The 16,030-nt window shown below is 45.6% G+C and overlaps 1 protein-coding gene across 1 annotated transcript in view; it reads right to left on the minus strand.

Moving 5' to 3' along the window:
• Positions 1 to 6,286: 6,286 nt before the first annotated feature.
• MRPS6 (mitochondrial ribosomal protein S6) overlaps positions 6,287 to 16,030 on the minus strand; it is a 45,552-nt gene continuing 35,808 nt past the window's right edge. Inside the window, exon 3 of the mRNA XM_036389324.2 lies at positions 6,287 to 6,938. Coding sequence (XP_036245217.1) covers positions 6,755 to 6,938 — 184 coding nt within the window. The 3' untranslated portion in view covers positions 6,287 to 6,754. The remainder of the gene's footprint in view (positions 6,939 to 16,030) is intronic.

Here is a 16,030-nt window from a genome sequence, read left to right on the forward strand (position 1 = left end):
TGCTCCTGGCTCCCTCCTGTCTCTGGCAGTGCCCACAGCTGGAACACACCCTGTGACATTGTCACCCTGCTTGTCCCCCAAAAACAGGGAACAGCCATGATGCCTCAGGTTGGAGCTTTTCTATTTTTCACAATCTGTGCTGCTTCAGTGTGTGGGGCTGGGTTCACATTCTGGGATGGTGAGCTCTGTGCACAGAGCAGGGAGACAAAACAATTCCTGCTCCAGCTGGGCACCAAGGACAAATGATCCAAATCTCAGCCCCAGAGCACAAACCCCGTGGGCTGGAGAGAGAAAAACAAGCAGGGTGGGACTGCAGGGGCTAAAGCTGGAATGGGACAATGAACTGCAAGATGCAAATGGAGCAGAACTGATCCCAGGGAGAGACCCCGTGCCCGGCCGTGCATTTTGGGGCCATTTTGGTTCATCTTGGGTGCAGCCCTGGCTGGGCTCTGGTGCTGCCCAAGGTGCATCCATGGAGGAGATGCTTTGAATCAATCCCTGCTTTATTCTGTAGCTCTGCCCAGCCTCTGCTCTGGCTCAGCCTGCACAAGGCACCACCAGGCTCCAAGGACCCTGAGCCTCCTCTGCTGCTTCCAAGGGGAACTGGGGAGGGAAAACCCAGCTGAGAACCTTCTCCTCCCTACCTGTGACTTCCACATCTGCCCCCAGCACCAGACTGAGCTGAGCTCAGCTCATCAGCACAGGCAGCAGCTCTGGAGAGCCCTGCAGGAGTTGGGCATTCCCCAGGGAATGCTGGATGTCCCCATCAAGAGAAGCTTCATGTGTCTTCACCTGTGGTGTAGTGAGGTCCCCAGGATGAGGTGAGAGATGAGAATTTGACTCCAAGTTCTCAGAAGGCTGATATATTATATTATATTATATTATATTATATTATATTATATTATATTATATTATATTATATTATATTATATTATATTATATTATATTATATTATATTATATTATATTATATTATAGTATATTATAGTATATTGTAGTATATTGTAGTATATTATAATATGTAATTGTATTATATTATATTATATTATATTACATTACATTACAATACATTACATTACATTATATTACATTACATTATATTATATTATATTACATTATATTACATACTAAAACTATACTAAAGAAAAAGGATACATTAGAAGGCTTAACAATAATGAATAATAAAAGCCTGTGACTCCTCAGAGAGTCCAACACAGCTGGCTGAGATTAGTCATTAAGAAAACACAATTCACGTGGAACCAATGAAAGAATCACCTACCACATTCCAAAGCAGCAAAACCCAAGGAGGAGCAACCAGATAATTATTATTATTTTATTATTTTTCTCTGAAGCTTCTCAGCTTCCCAGGAGAAGAAATCCTGGCGAAGGGATTTTTTCAGAAAACATCACAGTGACATTCACCAGCAGAATTCCCAACTCTGAAACCCCGCTGAGGTGGCTGAGGGATTCCTCCTGGCATAAAGTGTCAGGATACACGGAATTACGGAATGGTTTGGGTAGGGAGGGAATTTAAATCATCCCACCCCATCCCTGACACCTTCCACTGCCCCAGGCTGCTCCAAGCCCCATCCAGCCTGACCTTGGACACTTGCAGGGAGCAGCCACAGCTCCCCTGAGCATCCAGAACTGCTCTGTTCCTTCAGAGCTCAGCCAGGGCCTCGTACAGACCCAGTGGAATCTCACCATCCCACAAAACTCCCCTCAGCATTGCCCTGAGCCAGCAGCGCCCTCCACACACACCCAGCCTGGCAGCCCCAGCACAGCCCAGCCCCAGCAGGGATTGAAGCCCTCCCAGGAAAACATCCTCCAACCTGGAATTCTGCAGGAGTGGGATCTGGCAGAGCCAAGCTCCCCCTCTTCCAGCACTGCTGCCTCCTTATCAAGCATCTCCTTTGTTGGAGTTTTGTTTTTCCAAGAGCTCCTCAGTGGGATGTTCCAGGAAAATCCTGCCAGCACCCAAGCTGGAGAGGAGTGAATCATAAAATCTCACATTAAAGCCTCTCATATTTTAAACAATGCTGATGAGTTTTAGGCTTGTGCTTCCAGGCTGTAAGTTGAAAATAGCTGAGGGGGGTTTTGCTTAAAATTGCAGCTTTCCAGAAGCTGAGAGGAGCCTGGAAAGTGGGATGGATTCAAACTGACAGGGAGGAGATTCAGATGGGATCTTGGGAATGGGGAATTCTTTATCCTGAGGGAGCCCCTGGGTCCCTGGCAGTGCCCAAGGCCAGGTTGGACACTGGGGCTGGGAGCACCTGGGACAGTGGGAGGTGGCAGGGATGGGAGTGGGATGGCAGTGGGAGGATGATCCCTAAAGTCCCTCCCAAACCAAACCAGTTTGTGATTCCATGGAGAGTGGAGATCCTGGCAGTGCTGGATCCATCCTGGGTGACTCTTTGGGCAGAAATAACCTGGGCACATCCTAAGAGAAATTCCTAACTCCAACAGCCCTGGTTTATATCCCAAAGTCCCAGCTTTTTCTTTTCTTTTCTTTTCTTTTCTTTTCTTTTCTTTTCTTTTCTTTTCTTTTCTTTTCTTTTCTTTTCTTTTCTTTTCTTTTCTTTTCTTTTCTTTTCTTTTCTTTTCTTTTCTTTTTTCTCCTTCCTTCCTTCCTTCCTTCCTTCCTTCCTTCCTTCCTTCCTTCCTTCCTTCCTTCCTTCCTTCCTTCCTTCCTTCCTTCCTTCCTTCCTTCCTTCCTTCCTTCCTTCCTTCCTTCCTTCCTTCCTTCCTTCCTTTCCTTCCTTTCCTTCCTTTCCTTCCTTTCCTTCCTTTCCTTCCTTTCCTTCCTTTCCTTCCTTTCCTTCCTTTCCTTCCTTTCCTTCCTTTCCTTCCTTTCCTTCCTTTCCTTCCTTTCCTTCCTTTCCTTCCTTTCCTTCCTTTCCTTCCTTTCCTTCCTTTCCTTCCTTTCCTTCCTTTCCTTCCCAGCATTTTTCAGAGATCAGACCCCATCTCCATGAGCCAGGTTGATTTTTGCCATCCCAGGCTGATTTTTGCCATCCCAGTCCTTTCCTGGATGATTTCCACCCCTGGCTGCTGATTCCCAGCTCCTCCTGCAGCTCCCAGACTGGAGAGGATTTCCAGAGGGACACTGAAACACAAGATCCTGGAATTCTTTCTGCTCACACTCCCAGCAAAGGGATTTTGGTGCACTCTGGATTCAGGGAGAAAATCCTTGTGTGCTCAGACTTCCTGGGATCAGGGCAGTGAATTCTTTGATGCTGCAGTGCCCTCAGTCTGTTGGAGAAGCCTCCAGGGTTCCACATTCCTCCATGGGAGAGAAAAGATCAGGAAAAGGGAGGGATGGATACATCCCCAAGCTCTCCCCATTTGTTGGCTGAGCAAACCTTCCCAAGCCAGAGCTGCCAGTTGTTATTTGAATCCCTTTCCCAAGGCTGTCCCTCCCCAAAATCCACAAACAAGAAACCCAGAGCAGAAATTTGGGAAGGATTTGGGAGCAGAATTTCCTCATTCCCTCCCCTCAGAAAACCTGAGGAAGGGCTGAGGAGCTTCACTATTGGATTCTTTGGGAAACAAAATCCAAGTCCTGGCATTCCAACAGCTCAGGTCTCTGGGCTTGGCCATGGCCATGGAATGGGACATTTCAGGCCATGCTGTGGCTGCACAACTCCTCTGGCTCTCCACTGTCCCAAAATTTTACTCTTGGACATCCAGAGCCTCTCAGAGCCCATGGGACAAATTGAGATGTGGACAACCACAAAGGCTGGAACACATCCCAAGATTTCCCTTCCTCCACAGGGATTTATGGTCCCTCAGGGCACAAATATCCTTTTTTTTTCCTCTGGCACAACTGTTTGCTCAGGCCCAGGACCGCTCCAGTTTGATCCCCTCACCTCCATTCTGGTGTTTGCTGTCCCAAAATATCCAACTCTTGGTCTGGGAGCTGACTGGGCCCAACAAATTGCAACCCCCACTCCACCTCCTATTAAAACAACAGAAAAAAATTAAAAGTCTCTATTAGAAACTATCAATTATGAGGAAAGTTGTGCCTGCAGTTGAGAGGTTTATAAATAAATCTGGGTGCTGAGGCAGCTCCAGTGCTGGGACAACCCCGCTGCAGTCCTGCTCCTGCCACCCCAAAAAGTGGGACAACAATTTAAAAACCCTGGAGATAGTAATTTATAGAAAATGTATGGAATATGATCAGTAATGTCACAAACTGAGCCTACAAATGGAGCATTAAATGTGTGAAGTCTGGCTGGCTGCTGTGCATATTTCAATTTTAAGAGCAGGCAGATACACACCATTGAATTGAGGACTCTGAACCACCAGTGCTCCCATACAGAGAAATCATTTCAAACAGGCAGATCACCATAAAATATTATTGGAATGTAGCAACTTTTAAGCCTTATCATATTGAAGGGTACTGGTGAGACTTTTACTTGTATAATCATTGAGAATCTTGTTGCATTTCAGAGTTGAATTTTAAAAAAATATTTAAAATGTGCATTCCTCCAAAGAAAATAGCCCCATGTTAATGCAGAATGTGACAAAATCTTTTCTTGGGAGGAAATTGAGTACTTCTTATTAATTCTGCTTTGGTGTCCAATAGCTCAAACAAGAAGTTATTGGGGTAAATTTATAAAGAAAAACCCAGAGAGAGAGTTCCTTGCTATCTGACAATTTCAATAACTGAATAAAACAGGAAAGTACAAATTCTGTGTAATATTTGACTTCCAGCATAAGGGGCTGGGGCTGGAGCAAAGGAGGCTCAGGGGCCCTTGTGGCTCTGCACAAGTCCCTGCCAGGAGGGCACAGCCGGGGGGGTCGGGCTCTGCTCCCAGGAACAGGGACAGGAGCAGAGGGAACGGCCTCAGGCTGGGCCAGGGCAGGCTCAGCTTGGACAGCAGCAGCAATTTGCCCATGGAAAGGGAGCTCAGGCCTTGGCAGGGGCTGCCCAGGGAGCTTTGCAGTGCCCAGCCCTGCAGGTGTCCCCTGCAGGTGGCACTGGGTGCTCTGGGCTGGGGACAAGGTGCCCATGGGGCACAGCTGGCACTGCATGGGCTGGCAGGGCTGGGCCAGCACCTGGGATTGGGGGATCAGCCTTGAAACTGGGACAAATTAAATGGAAAATTTAAAACTACGGCAAAGAAACTGAAAAAGGACAAATAAGCAACATTTTTACATTTGCAGCCTCTGCCGAGTTTCATGGAGTGGAGTTGAAATCTTAAGTTATTCCCCTTCCTGCTCAATCCAAATTCAGGGCCCAAATTCCAGGTCTGAGGCAAAACCCCCTTAAACCCCAAACTTTCTGTCCACTTTGTGATTAAGGAAACCTCCAGAGAAACCCCTGAGTAAGCCACATTCTTGCAGTTGGCACTTTCTACACCCAAAATGTGAATTTTCAGCAGCGAGGGCAGCTCAGGGAGCCAAACCTGGGGCTGAGATTCCCAAATCCAGAGCTCCTCCGGGCTGAGCTCATCCCTTTCTGGGAGCCAGGTCTGTCCCACAAGGAAAAATCCTGGAAAAGGAAAGCTCTGCCTGGAGCAGGCAGGAATTAAAGCACCTCTCATACAGATTCAGCTTCAGGGAGTGTGTGGTGTATTCCCTCTGTCCTTCCAAAGATTTTTCCAGAAAAAAAAACATAAGAAAAATAAAAGAAAGAGAAAAAAAATCAAATAGGAAAGAAAAGAGAATTAAAAGAAAAACGAAAATCAAATTTAAATTTAAAAAAAAAAATTATGAAAATACACCCAAACAAACAAAACCCACAAATCCAGACATTCATAACTCTTAAAGGAAGAAGTAGGGAAAAAGAAAATGTTATTCTTTTTCTGATGCATTTAAAAAAAAATTCAGATACTCAGAAGAACTGGTTTCTTTTCCTTTCCAAAATTCCACATCTAAGGAAAAAAAAAAAAAGAGCACAAAACCCCCCTAGGAATGATCCAGCCACTGGATTTACATCAGAGAGCAGGAGGTCTTTATATATATAACAACAATAACACTGATTTTCCTCCTATTTTCAACAGAAGAAAGGCAGAAAAGACACATGAACACTTTATTCTGATGTTTTTTCCCAGTTTGAAATGTCCACTTGATGGCAAAACGAAGCATCTTTGATTCTCCTGCTCCTACAAAAGCTTGGGCAGTCTCTAATTCCCACCTGGAATTTTCTGGCCTACCTATAAAGGGATTTTTACCTGTGCTTTGAACATTGTTTACCTTGAGGACCATGAGGTGGCTTTTGGCAGTGAAAGTTTTGGGATTTTTTAAATAAAATACTTAATTAAAAAAAAAAAAGAGTCAGGTTTACTTTTAACCGCACTTTTATTGCCTTTTATTTCCCCCCAAACAAACCCCCACCAAATCACATCCTAGATTTCTATATTTCCACTGCAGACTTCTTAATCTCTCATGTAAATATCCATATTCTGGAGTAATCTCTGGAAAAAATGCTATTTATAGCATCCTGCTGCTGGAGAAATCTCCATTATCAATGTAATGCTCCGAGAGAAAAGCAAATCAATTTGCAGAGCTGTCAAACAGCAAGATAAGCACCCAGATTAAAACTATTCCAATTATTCTAAAACAAAAAGAAACCTCAATTGTTACAGTAATGAAGATCCTGTGACAGACCACACACATCCCATGGCCAAAAGTGACTGGGTTTTGTTGCTTTTTTTGTTTTGTTTTTTTTTGGGGATGGAGTTATCACAAATCTTTTCCACAGCAGCAATAAAAAATGGGTTAAAAAAGGTTTCAGACGTTTGGGATTTTCAGTTTTTCTTGGCAGAGAGGAGTTTCTGCTCAGGGCTGACTGGGAGGATGCCACTGCATTCCTCTGCCTTGGCCAGGGGGCGTTTGATGAAAGCTCTTCTGATGACATCAATGTCCCGTCCCAGGTGATCCATCATGGGGGACACCAGGGAAGGGGGAGCCTCCAGGTCTATCAGGAAATACCTGCAAGGAGAAACACAGCAAATGAATCCACCAAAATACTGGGCTGGGACAAAATCCGCCAAAATACCTGGGCTGGACAAAATTAACCAAAATACTTGGGCCAAATCCACCAAAATATCTGGGCTGGAACAAAATTAACCAAAATACTTGGGCCAAATCCACCAAAATACCTGGGCTGGAACTAAATCAGCCAAAATACCTGGCTGGGACAAAATCCGCCAAAATATCTGGGCTGGGACAAAATCAGCCAAAATATCTGTGCTGGACAAAATCCACCAAAATATCTGGGCTGGGACAAAATCAGCCAAAATATCTGGGCTGGACAAAGTTAACCAAAATGCCTGAGTCAAATCCACCAAAATACCAGGGCTGGACAAAATTAACCAAAATGCCTGAGTCAAATCCACCAAAATACCTGGGCTGGAACTAAATCAGCCAAAATCCCTGGGTTGGGACCAAATTAACCAAAATCCCTGGGCTGGGACAAAATTAACCAAAATACCTGGGCTGGACAAAATTAACCAAAATATGTGGGCTGGGACAAAATCCACCAAAATACTTGGGCTGGGACAAAATTAACCAAAATACCTGAGTCAAATCCACCAAAATACCTGGACTGGAACAAAATTAACCAAAATACTTGGGCCAAATCCACCAAAATATCTGGGCTGGACAAAATCCACCAAAATGCCTGGGCTGGGACAAACCCCACTGAAATACCTGGGCTGGGACCAAATCAGCCAAAATACCTGGGCTGGGACCAAAGCCACCAAAATACCTGAGTCAAATCCACCAAAATACCTGGACTGGAACAAAATCAGCCAAAATATCTGGGCTGGAACAAACCCCACCAAAATACCTGGGCTGGACAAAATCCACCAAAATACCTGTGCGAGGACAAACCCCACCAAAATTCTTGGGCTGGGACAAAATCCACCAAAATACTGGGGTCAAATCCACTAAAATACCTGGCCTGGAACAAAATTAACCAAAATACCAGGGCTGGAACCAAATCCACCAAAATACCTGGGCTGCAATTCAAGGAATTCTTCTTCTGGGGGGTTAAATGAGAATTATTAAGTTTTTTCTGCTCCTGTGGGTTTTTTTTAAATGAGAATTCCTCAGTTTTTTCTCACATTTTGGTCCCTGGATTGTTTGAAACAAAAGCTCAGGTTTAGCTTGATTTCAATGATGAGAAGTTCAATTGAACCCTGGTGGAATCATGGAATATCCTGAGCTGGAAGATGTCCCACAGGATCATCCAGGCCCTGCTCAGACCCCCCAAAATTCCCAGTTTTTCCTTGGGAATGTTGTCCCAACACTCCTGGAGCTCTGTCCAGCAATGCTGACCCAAGGAGATTTATGATGGGGATTTTTGAAGGAGTTTTGAATAAGTTAGAGATGGGACATGGGTGGGTTTTGAGGTCCCTTCCAACCCAAACCATTCCATGGGTGGGTTTTGAGGTCCCTTCCAACCCAAACCATTCCAGAATCCCCCAATTCTCCCAGCCCACCTCCCCATGGAGCACCTCAAACCCAAAAGTGACATCCCTTAAAGGAAGACACGTTGTCCAAGCAGGACCAGGCACCCCAATTTCATCCCAAAACTGCCCCTGACAGAGAGCACTTTGCTCTGCAGGAATTTTGGATTCTTCCTAAGTCAGCTACAGCAGGAGCATCCCATGTTCACCAAGGTGATCCTGGAGGGAAAATCCCCAGGACCAGAAGGGAACTGGGAATCTGAAGGGGAAATGCAGGAGGTGGGGCTGTGAACAAGCCCTGCTTGTGCTCTTCAGGCTGCACTGGGGTCATTTTTTTTGCATCACATCCCAAATATTGCACCCCAAGAGCCCCATGGGGCCAGGAGTGACTCAGGATTGCAGAATCCACCCCTGGAAAGCATGGGAAGAACACTTTTCCTCAGCCACCACCCTGATCTCACACCAGCAGCCACGTCACAGCCTCAAGTCATCCCCAAACCCTTCCCAGAAAGTCCAGAATTCTCTATGGGAGGGGTAGGATGGTAAAAACACCCACATGAAACCCCAAATCCTGAGGTGGGAGAGGTGCCCAGCTGGACTGGGCTGTGCCTGGCTGTCCCTGGAGCCAAGGCAGCAGCGCCAGCCCATGCCAGCCCAGCATTCCAGGGTGCCTGAGCTGCAGGAATTGGCCCAGGGATCTGGGGGAATTCTGCTGGGCTCCCTCCTCCTCCTCCTCCTCCTCCCAAATCCCCACAGCAACAAAATCTGGCTTTTGGGCAGCCGGGCTGCCCACTGCTCTGTGGGCTCCAGAGTGCAGAGATGCCAGCAGGGCTGGAGCTTAGGGACAGGAACCATTTCCCAGCCTGGCCAATCCTGTGGAAGTGCAGCCCAGCAGGACCTAAGGATGCACCCTCCCAAAGTCTGGGGATGTGGGATTGATTCCCTGGTGCAGCCACTGGTGAATTGAGCAGGTGCCACCTGAGCTCTGCTTCCTTGGGAAGCAGCCTCCCAGATCCTCTCACCTGGCTGGGGGCAGCAATTCCAGCAGCTGATCCCTGCCCCTGTCCCCTGATCCCACTGCCATCCAGGCCCTGCATCCTGAATTTCACTCCATTTCTGCCCAGCTCTCATCTGCTGCTTTTCGTTGTGCTCCTAAATCGGCAAGAGGGTTGGTTTTTTTGGTTTGTTTTGTTGGGTTTTTTTCCTTTTTTTTTTTCCCCCTCCAAAGGCTGCTTTGCAACTTTGTGCTTTCTCTGCCATTAGCAAAGGGTGGAAATTTCCACTGACGCACTGTTGATAAGCCAAGGAGAGCAGGGGGGGAAGGGAGGATGAGCTGTTCCAGCAGATCTTTCTGACTCCTCTCAGGAAAAGGTATTTTATCAAAATTGCAGGCACTGGGAAAAACGTGGGGTTTCAAAAACAACCACCTCTCTCCAACGTGAGCAAGATTGCTTCCCTCTGCCACAACAAAACAAAGGGAGAGAGAGGGAGAAGGGAGAGAGAAGCAGCAAAAAAAAAAAAAAATTAAAAAAATTGGATTTCTTCAGGAAAGAAAGAAGGGCTGGAAAAACAATGAGCAGCACAATGGACAATGACATCCCTGAGGAGATCTGAACCCCTTCCCCTCAAATCTCCGCACTGAAATCAGCTGCCAGGAGGCCAGGGGGGTTTTGAAAGCCTCAAACCTTCATTGCAGGCAGTGATCTGTGACCCCCAGGCTGCTGTTTGTGGAGTAAACAACCCCAAACCCCAGCGAGACAAAGCCAGGGAAAAATACAGGAATGCAGCAGGGAAAGCACCTCGTTCATGCAAAGAGAAATGCAAAAAGCATTTGTGCTCTCTAGGAGTCACCAGGGGAGAAATGCAGGAAAATTCCACTGATTCACCATGAGCCCACAGTTATTTTTGTCCTCCTGCTTGACTGCAAACACAAGGATGATTTAAATGCAGGGGAGCAGACTGGAACACATTAAAACAATGCATTAACTCCAAAAAAAAATTAAAATGTAAGATGGTCTCGAATAAAGGAGGATGTGCCTTTGGATATGAGGGAAATAAAAAAAGAGGACAAAAAAAAAAAAAAGTGCAGGGTTTTATTTCTCAAATTTACCAAATTCAAGCCAGAAATTGTTTTAACCTTGAGTCCTAAGGATGCTCAAATCTGTTGCTTTCAGATGGGCAGGGCAGGACTTCAAGGATCCTGGATGGAAATTCCCTTTGAAATCCTCCTGGAATACAACTCTGGGCCAAGGGGAACAGTGAAGATGTGGTGGCCTTGGAAGAGGCTGTGGGGTCCCAAGGTTTTGACCCCAAAACATCTCCCTTGTGTGGACGTGGAAGATCCAAGGGAAAGAAAATGATCTGAGGAAGAGCAGAGGTGAAAGGAGCAGAAAACACCTGGAGGAAACCACAGCAGGAGCAGGAGGAGCTCCACGTTGTCCTCATTAAGGTATTTCCACAAAAATAATTTTGTTTCTTTTCTTTCTTTTTTTTTTTTTTTTTTTTTTGGCTACCTGAATGTTCATTTTTAGGACCATGGAAATGGGGGAATTTGCTTTGCCCCTCCTCAGCAGGGCAAGCTCATGAGCTCATGGATTGTCAGAAGGACCAGGACAAGTGTTGCCTTTAGCTTGTACAAATATGGCAGTGGAATTTCCTTGAAAATCTGGGAAGGACCAGATCCAACCCACAGCTGGACTTTGGTGACCAACACTGAGCCACAGCAACGATGGGAATGATCCACAGAGAGCTTGGGGGGAGATACATCCACAGCCCCAGGAATGGCACCTCTCAAATCCCATCCACAGGCACCTGGTGTTCAGCTGATTTGAGTCATGGAAAGATGTTTCATTCATTTTAAAGATCATTAAGAACAAAAGAAATTAAAATGAAAGTCAAACCCCCCCAAATGGTGGCTGGTTGCCACCCCACCAAGCCCAGTGGCCACCACACTCAGTCAAGGAGCTTGCACAGGGGTGCCACAGGATTTGGTGGATTCTGGTGCCTCCACAGCACCAGCTCTGCTCAGGGCCTCTAAAAAGCACCAAAATTCCAAAGGGCACTTCCACAGCTCAGGGGGAAAGGAGAAAACATCCCAAACATTTCAGGGCTTTGATCCTTGAGGCACAGCCACACTTACATGGGCAGAAGTAATGGTTCAACTCATCAATGAAGAAAGCCCCATCTAGTGGAAGAAGACTATCAGCTGAGCAGAAAATACTCCAAATGTGCCTAAATCCACAAATATTCCAGCTGCCTTTGTCCTCCTCCAAGTGCACTGCACAGCCAGGACACCTTTTTTGCCCAAACAGCTCAAGATGTTCTAAAATCCAAACAGCAACAAAAAGTTGGGTTGGGCATTAAGTTTCAATTTATTTTGGGGGGGGTTAAGTAAGGAAAAAAAGCTCCTTTTTAAGATTAATTAAGCTCCTTTCATGTGTTTTTGTTTTGCCCTCTTTGGTCTTCAAGAGCCATGAAAAGCATCAAGAGGCTCGACTTGAGCGAGGCCAAACACGTTTGGAGAATAAAGAAAAAATATGAACTCTGCATAATTTGGGTTCAATAAAGGGTGGGGAGAGGGTTGTTCAAACCTGTGAACGCTCCAGAGCCCATTTCTGACAGGTAACCATTATTTCACTCTCACAAATCGAGGCAATCAAATTGTACCCAGGTGGTGGGGACGATCAGAGGGCACTTCAACCTCTCCATCCACGTGGAAAATTTCATCCTGCCACGAGCAGGAGGTTTAAAAATGAATTGTGCAACTTCCAAAGCTCAGCTTGGAAGGAGGGAGAGCTGTGGGGAGAGGCAAAGCCTGAACATGTAAGAAAATTTGTATGGAAATGTTTCCACAGGAATCAAAAACAAGGGGGTGTCCAGAGAGGTTGTGGATTCCTCATGGCTGGAAATGTGAGGGTGGATGGGGCTTGGAGCAGCCTGGGAGAGTGGAAGGTGTTGGGCTGGAACAGAATGATCTTCAGGATCCCTTCCAGCCCCACCCATTCCATGGCCCCATGGTCAATGATTGAATTATTCCTCTCAGTAACCATCCATTCCTGCTGGAATGTTTAGGTTCTGGAAACCAGAGCCTCTCCTGGGCAGGTGCCTTGGCAAATTTTGGAATTTCTGCCTCCTGACCCCTTGGATGCTGTTGTGTATCCCTTGGTCCTCAGGGACCCTGGAATTCAGCTCCTGCAGAAAATCCCCCAGGCACATGTGAAGGTGAACTCCCCAAAATGCAATTCCTGGGTGAGGATCCCTGATCAGCTCCCCAAAATGCAATTCCTGGGTGAGGATCCCTGATCAGCTCCCCAAAATGCAATTCCTGGGTGAGAATCCCTGATCAGCTCCCCAAAATGCAATTCCTGGGTGAGGATCCTTGATCAGCTCCCCAAAATGCAATTCCTGGGTGAGGATCCTTGATCAGCTCCCCTAAATGCAATTTTTGGATGAGAATTCCTGATCAACTCCACAAAATGCAATTCCTGGGTGAGAATTCCTGATCAACTCCACAAAATGCAATTCCTGATAAACTCCCCAGAGTGCAATTCCTGGCTGAGAATTCCTGATCAACTCAGAAAATCCTGGATGAGAATTCCTGATGAACTCCCCAAATGCAATTCCTGATCAACTCCCCAGAATTAAATTTCTGGATAAGAATTCCTGATGAACTCCTCAAAATGCAATTCCTGCATGAGAATTCCTGATCAGCTCCCCAAAATGCAATTCCTGGGTGAGAATTCCTGATCAACTCCCTAAAATGCAAATTTTGGATGATAATTACTGATGAACTCCCCAGATTGCAGTTTTTGGATGATAATTACTGATCAATTCCCTAAAATGTAATTCCTGGATAAGAATTACTGATCAACTCCCCTAAATGTAATTCCTGGGTGAGAATTCCTGATGAACTCAGAAATTCCTGGATGATAATTCCTGATGAGCTCCCCAAATGCAATTCCAGGGTGATAATTCCTGATCAACTCCATAAAATGCAATTTTTGGATGATAATTCCTGATCAACTCCCCAAATGATATAACAATCATTTTATTGGATGATAATTCCTGATCAACTCCCCAAAATGCAATTTTTGGATGATAATTCCTGATGAACACCCCAAACTGGATGAGAATTCCTGATCAATTCCCAAAATGTAATTCCTGCATGATAATTCCTGATAAACTCCCAAAATGTAACTCCTGGATGATAATTCATGATCAACTCCCCAAATGCAATTTCTGGATGATAATTCCTGATGAGCACCCCAAATTAGATGATAATTCCTGATCAACTCCCCAGATGCAATTCCTGGGAAGCAATTCTTGATAAATTCCCAAAATATAATTCCTAAGGATGAAGATTCCCAATAACTCCCCAATTTATGCAATTTTTGGATGATAATTCCTGATGAACTCCACAAATGCAATTCATTATGAACCCCCCAAAATGCAATTTCTGCATGAGAATTCCTGATAAACTCCCCAAAATGCAATTCCTGGATAAGAATTTCTGATGAACTCCCCAAAATGCAATTTTTGGATAATAATTCCTGATGAACTCCACAAAATCCATTTTTTGGATGATAATTCCTGATCAACTCCCAAAATGCAATTCCTGATAAACTCCCCAAAATGTAATTCCTAATAAATCCCCTAAATGCAGTTCCTGGGTGATAATTCCTAATAAACTCCCCAAAATGTGATTCCTGCATGATAATTCCTAATAAACCCCCCAAATGCAATTCCTGGGTGATAATTCCTAATAAACTCCCCAAAATGTGATTCCTGCATGATAATTCCTAATAAACTCCCAAAATGCAATTCCTGGGTGATAATTCCTAATAAATCCCCAAAATGTGATTCCTGCATGATAATTCCTAATAAACCCCCCAAATGCAATTCCTGGGTGATAATTCCTAATAAACTCCCCAAAATGTGATTCCTGCATGATAATTCCTAATAAACTCCCCAAATGCAGTTCCTGGGTGATAATTCCTAATAAACTCCCCAAAATGTGATTCCTGCATGATAATTCCTAATAAATCCCCCAAATGTGATTCCTGCATGATAATTCCTAATAAACTCCCCAAATGCAATTCCTGGGTGATAATTCCTAATAAACCCCCCAAAATGTGATTCCTGCATGATAATTCCTAATAAACCCCCCAAATGCAGTTCCTGGGTGATGGTTCTTGATCAATTCCCAAAATGCAGTTCAGCAAGAACAAAAGCAAGCCCTGGGTTTGCTATTTCAGAGAGCACGGGGGCTGAGGAGACAACTGTGAGTGAAGAGCAAAACAAAAAGATGAAGAGGCAAAGCAAGCAAATAACAAAAGAAAATTGCCATCTTTTCAAAATCAAATTTGAAAGCAAGAAAAAAAGAAACAACAAGGCAATGAAAAACTGGCAAATAGAACATGGAAATTGTTATGAATAATCAGAATTTTGCTGGAGAAGTCATAAGTCATGGAATGGTTTGGGTTGGAAGGGAATTGAAACCCACCCAGTGCCAGCCCTGTCATGGCAGGGACACCTCCCACTGTCCCAGGCTGCTCCAGCCCCAGGGTCCAACCTGAAATAAATGTGCAACTCAATAAAATAAAGTAAACTAAATGATAAAAATGTGGTGAGGAAGGTGTGAAACATTCCTGTGTCCCAGGCAGATTTAACAGAGGGAATCCCACACATCCCAAAACCAAGAGAAGGGAAGGCCCTGGTGCTCCATCAGTTCCCAAACCCTGAGCAGGCTCAGCTCCATCACCTTTGCTCCAGAGTTAAGAATGGAAACACTGGAGTGGGGCTAAAAACCACCAGAAACTCTGAAATTCCAGCCCCCAGAATTCCAAGGTCCACCTCAATCCCCCATCTCAGCTCCTGCAGCTTCAGAGATCCCTGACCTGCAAATCCTGGGAGCCACCACCTCCCCAGAGGAATGTGTGGATCCTATTTTGGTTTTTTCCTGGTTGTTCTGGAGCTGCCTTTGATCCTGTCCAAAGGGTCAGGTTTGACTGATCCTGTCCAAAGTCAAACCCCCCAGCCCAAGGAGCTGCCTTTGATCCTGTCCAAAGGGTCAGGTTTGACTGATCCTGTCCAAAGTGAAACCCCCCAGCCCAAGGAGCTGCCTTTGATCCTGTCCAAAGGATCAGGTTTGACTGATCCTGTCCAAAGTGAAACCCCCCAGCCCAAGGAGCTGCCTTTGATCCTGTCCAAAGGGTCAGGTTTGACTGATCCTGTCCAAAGTGAAACCCCCCAGCCCAAGGAGCTGCCTTTGATCCTGTCCAAAGGGTCAGGTTTGACTGATCCTGTCCAAAGTGAAACCCCCCAGCCCAAGGAGCTGCCTTTGATCCTGTCCAAAGGATCAGGTTTGACTGATCCTGTCCAAAGTCAAACCCCCCCAGCCCAAGGCTGACCCCAAACACCCCCTGAGCCCGGGAGAGGCACAAGGGTGGGGTTGGGGCAGGGCCAGAGCAAACAGAGAACCACAAAGTGCCACCCCAAAGTGCTACTATCACTTTACAACCTGTTGGAATCTGCTCCAGCTGAGCCCTGAGCAAATCTGCCCCAGCCTGGAGAGGGATTCAGAGCTCCTGGAGCATCTCAAACAGCAAACAG

The sequence above is a fragment of the Molothrus ater genome, chromosome 2 (assembly GCF_012460135.2).
Source record: "Molothrus ater isolate BHLD 08-10-18 breed brown headed cowbird chromosome 2, BPBGC_Mater_1.1, whole genome shotgun sequence".
Lineage (NCBI taxonomy): Eukaryota > Metazoa > Chordata > Aves > Passeriformes > Icteridae > Molothrus > Molothrus ater.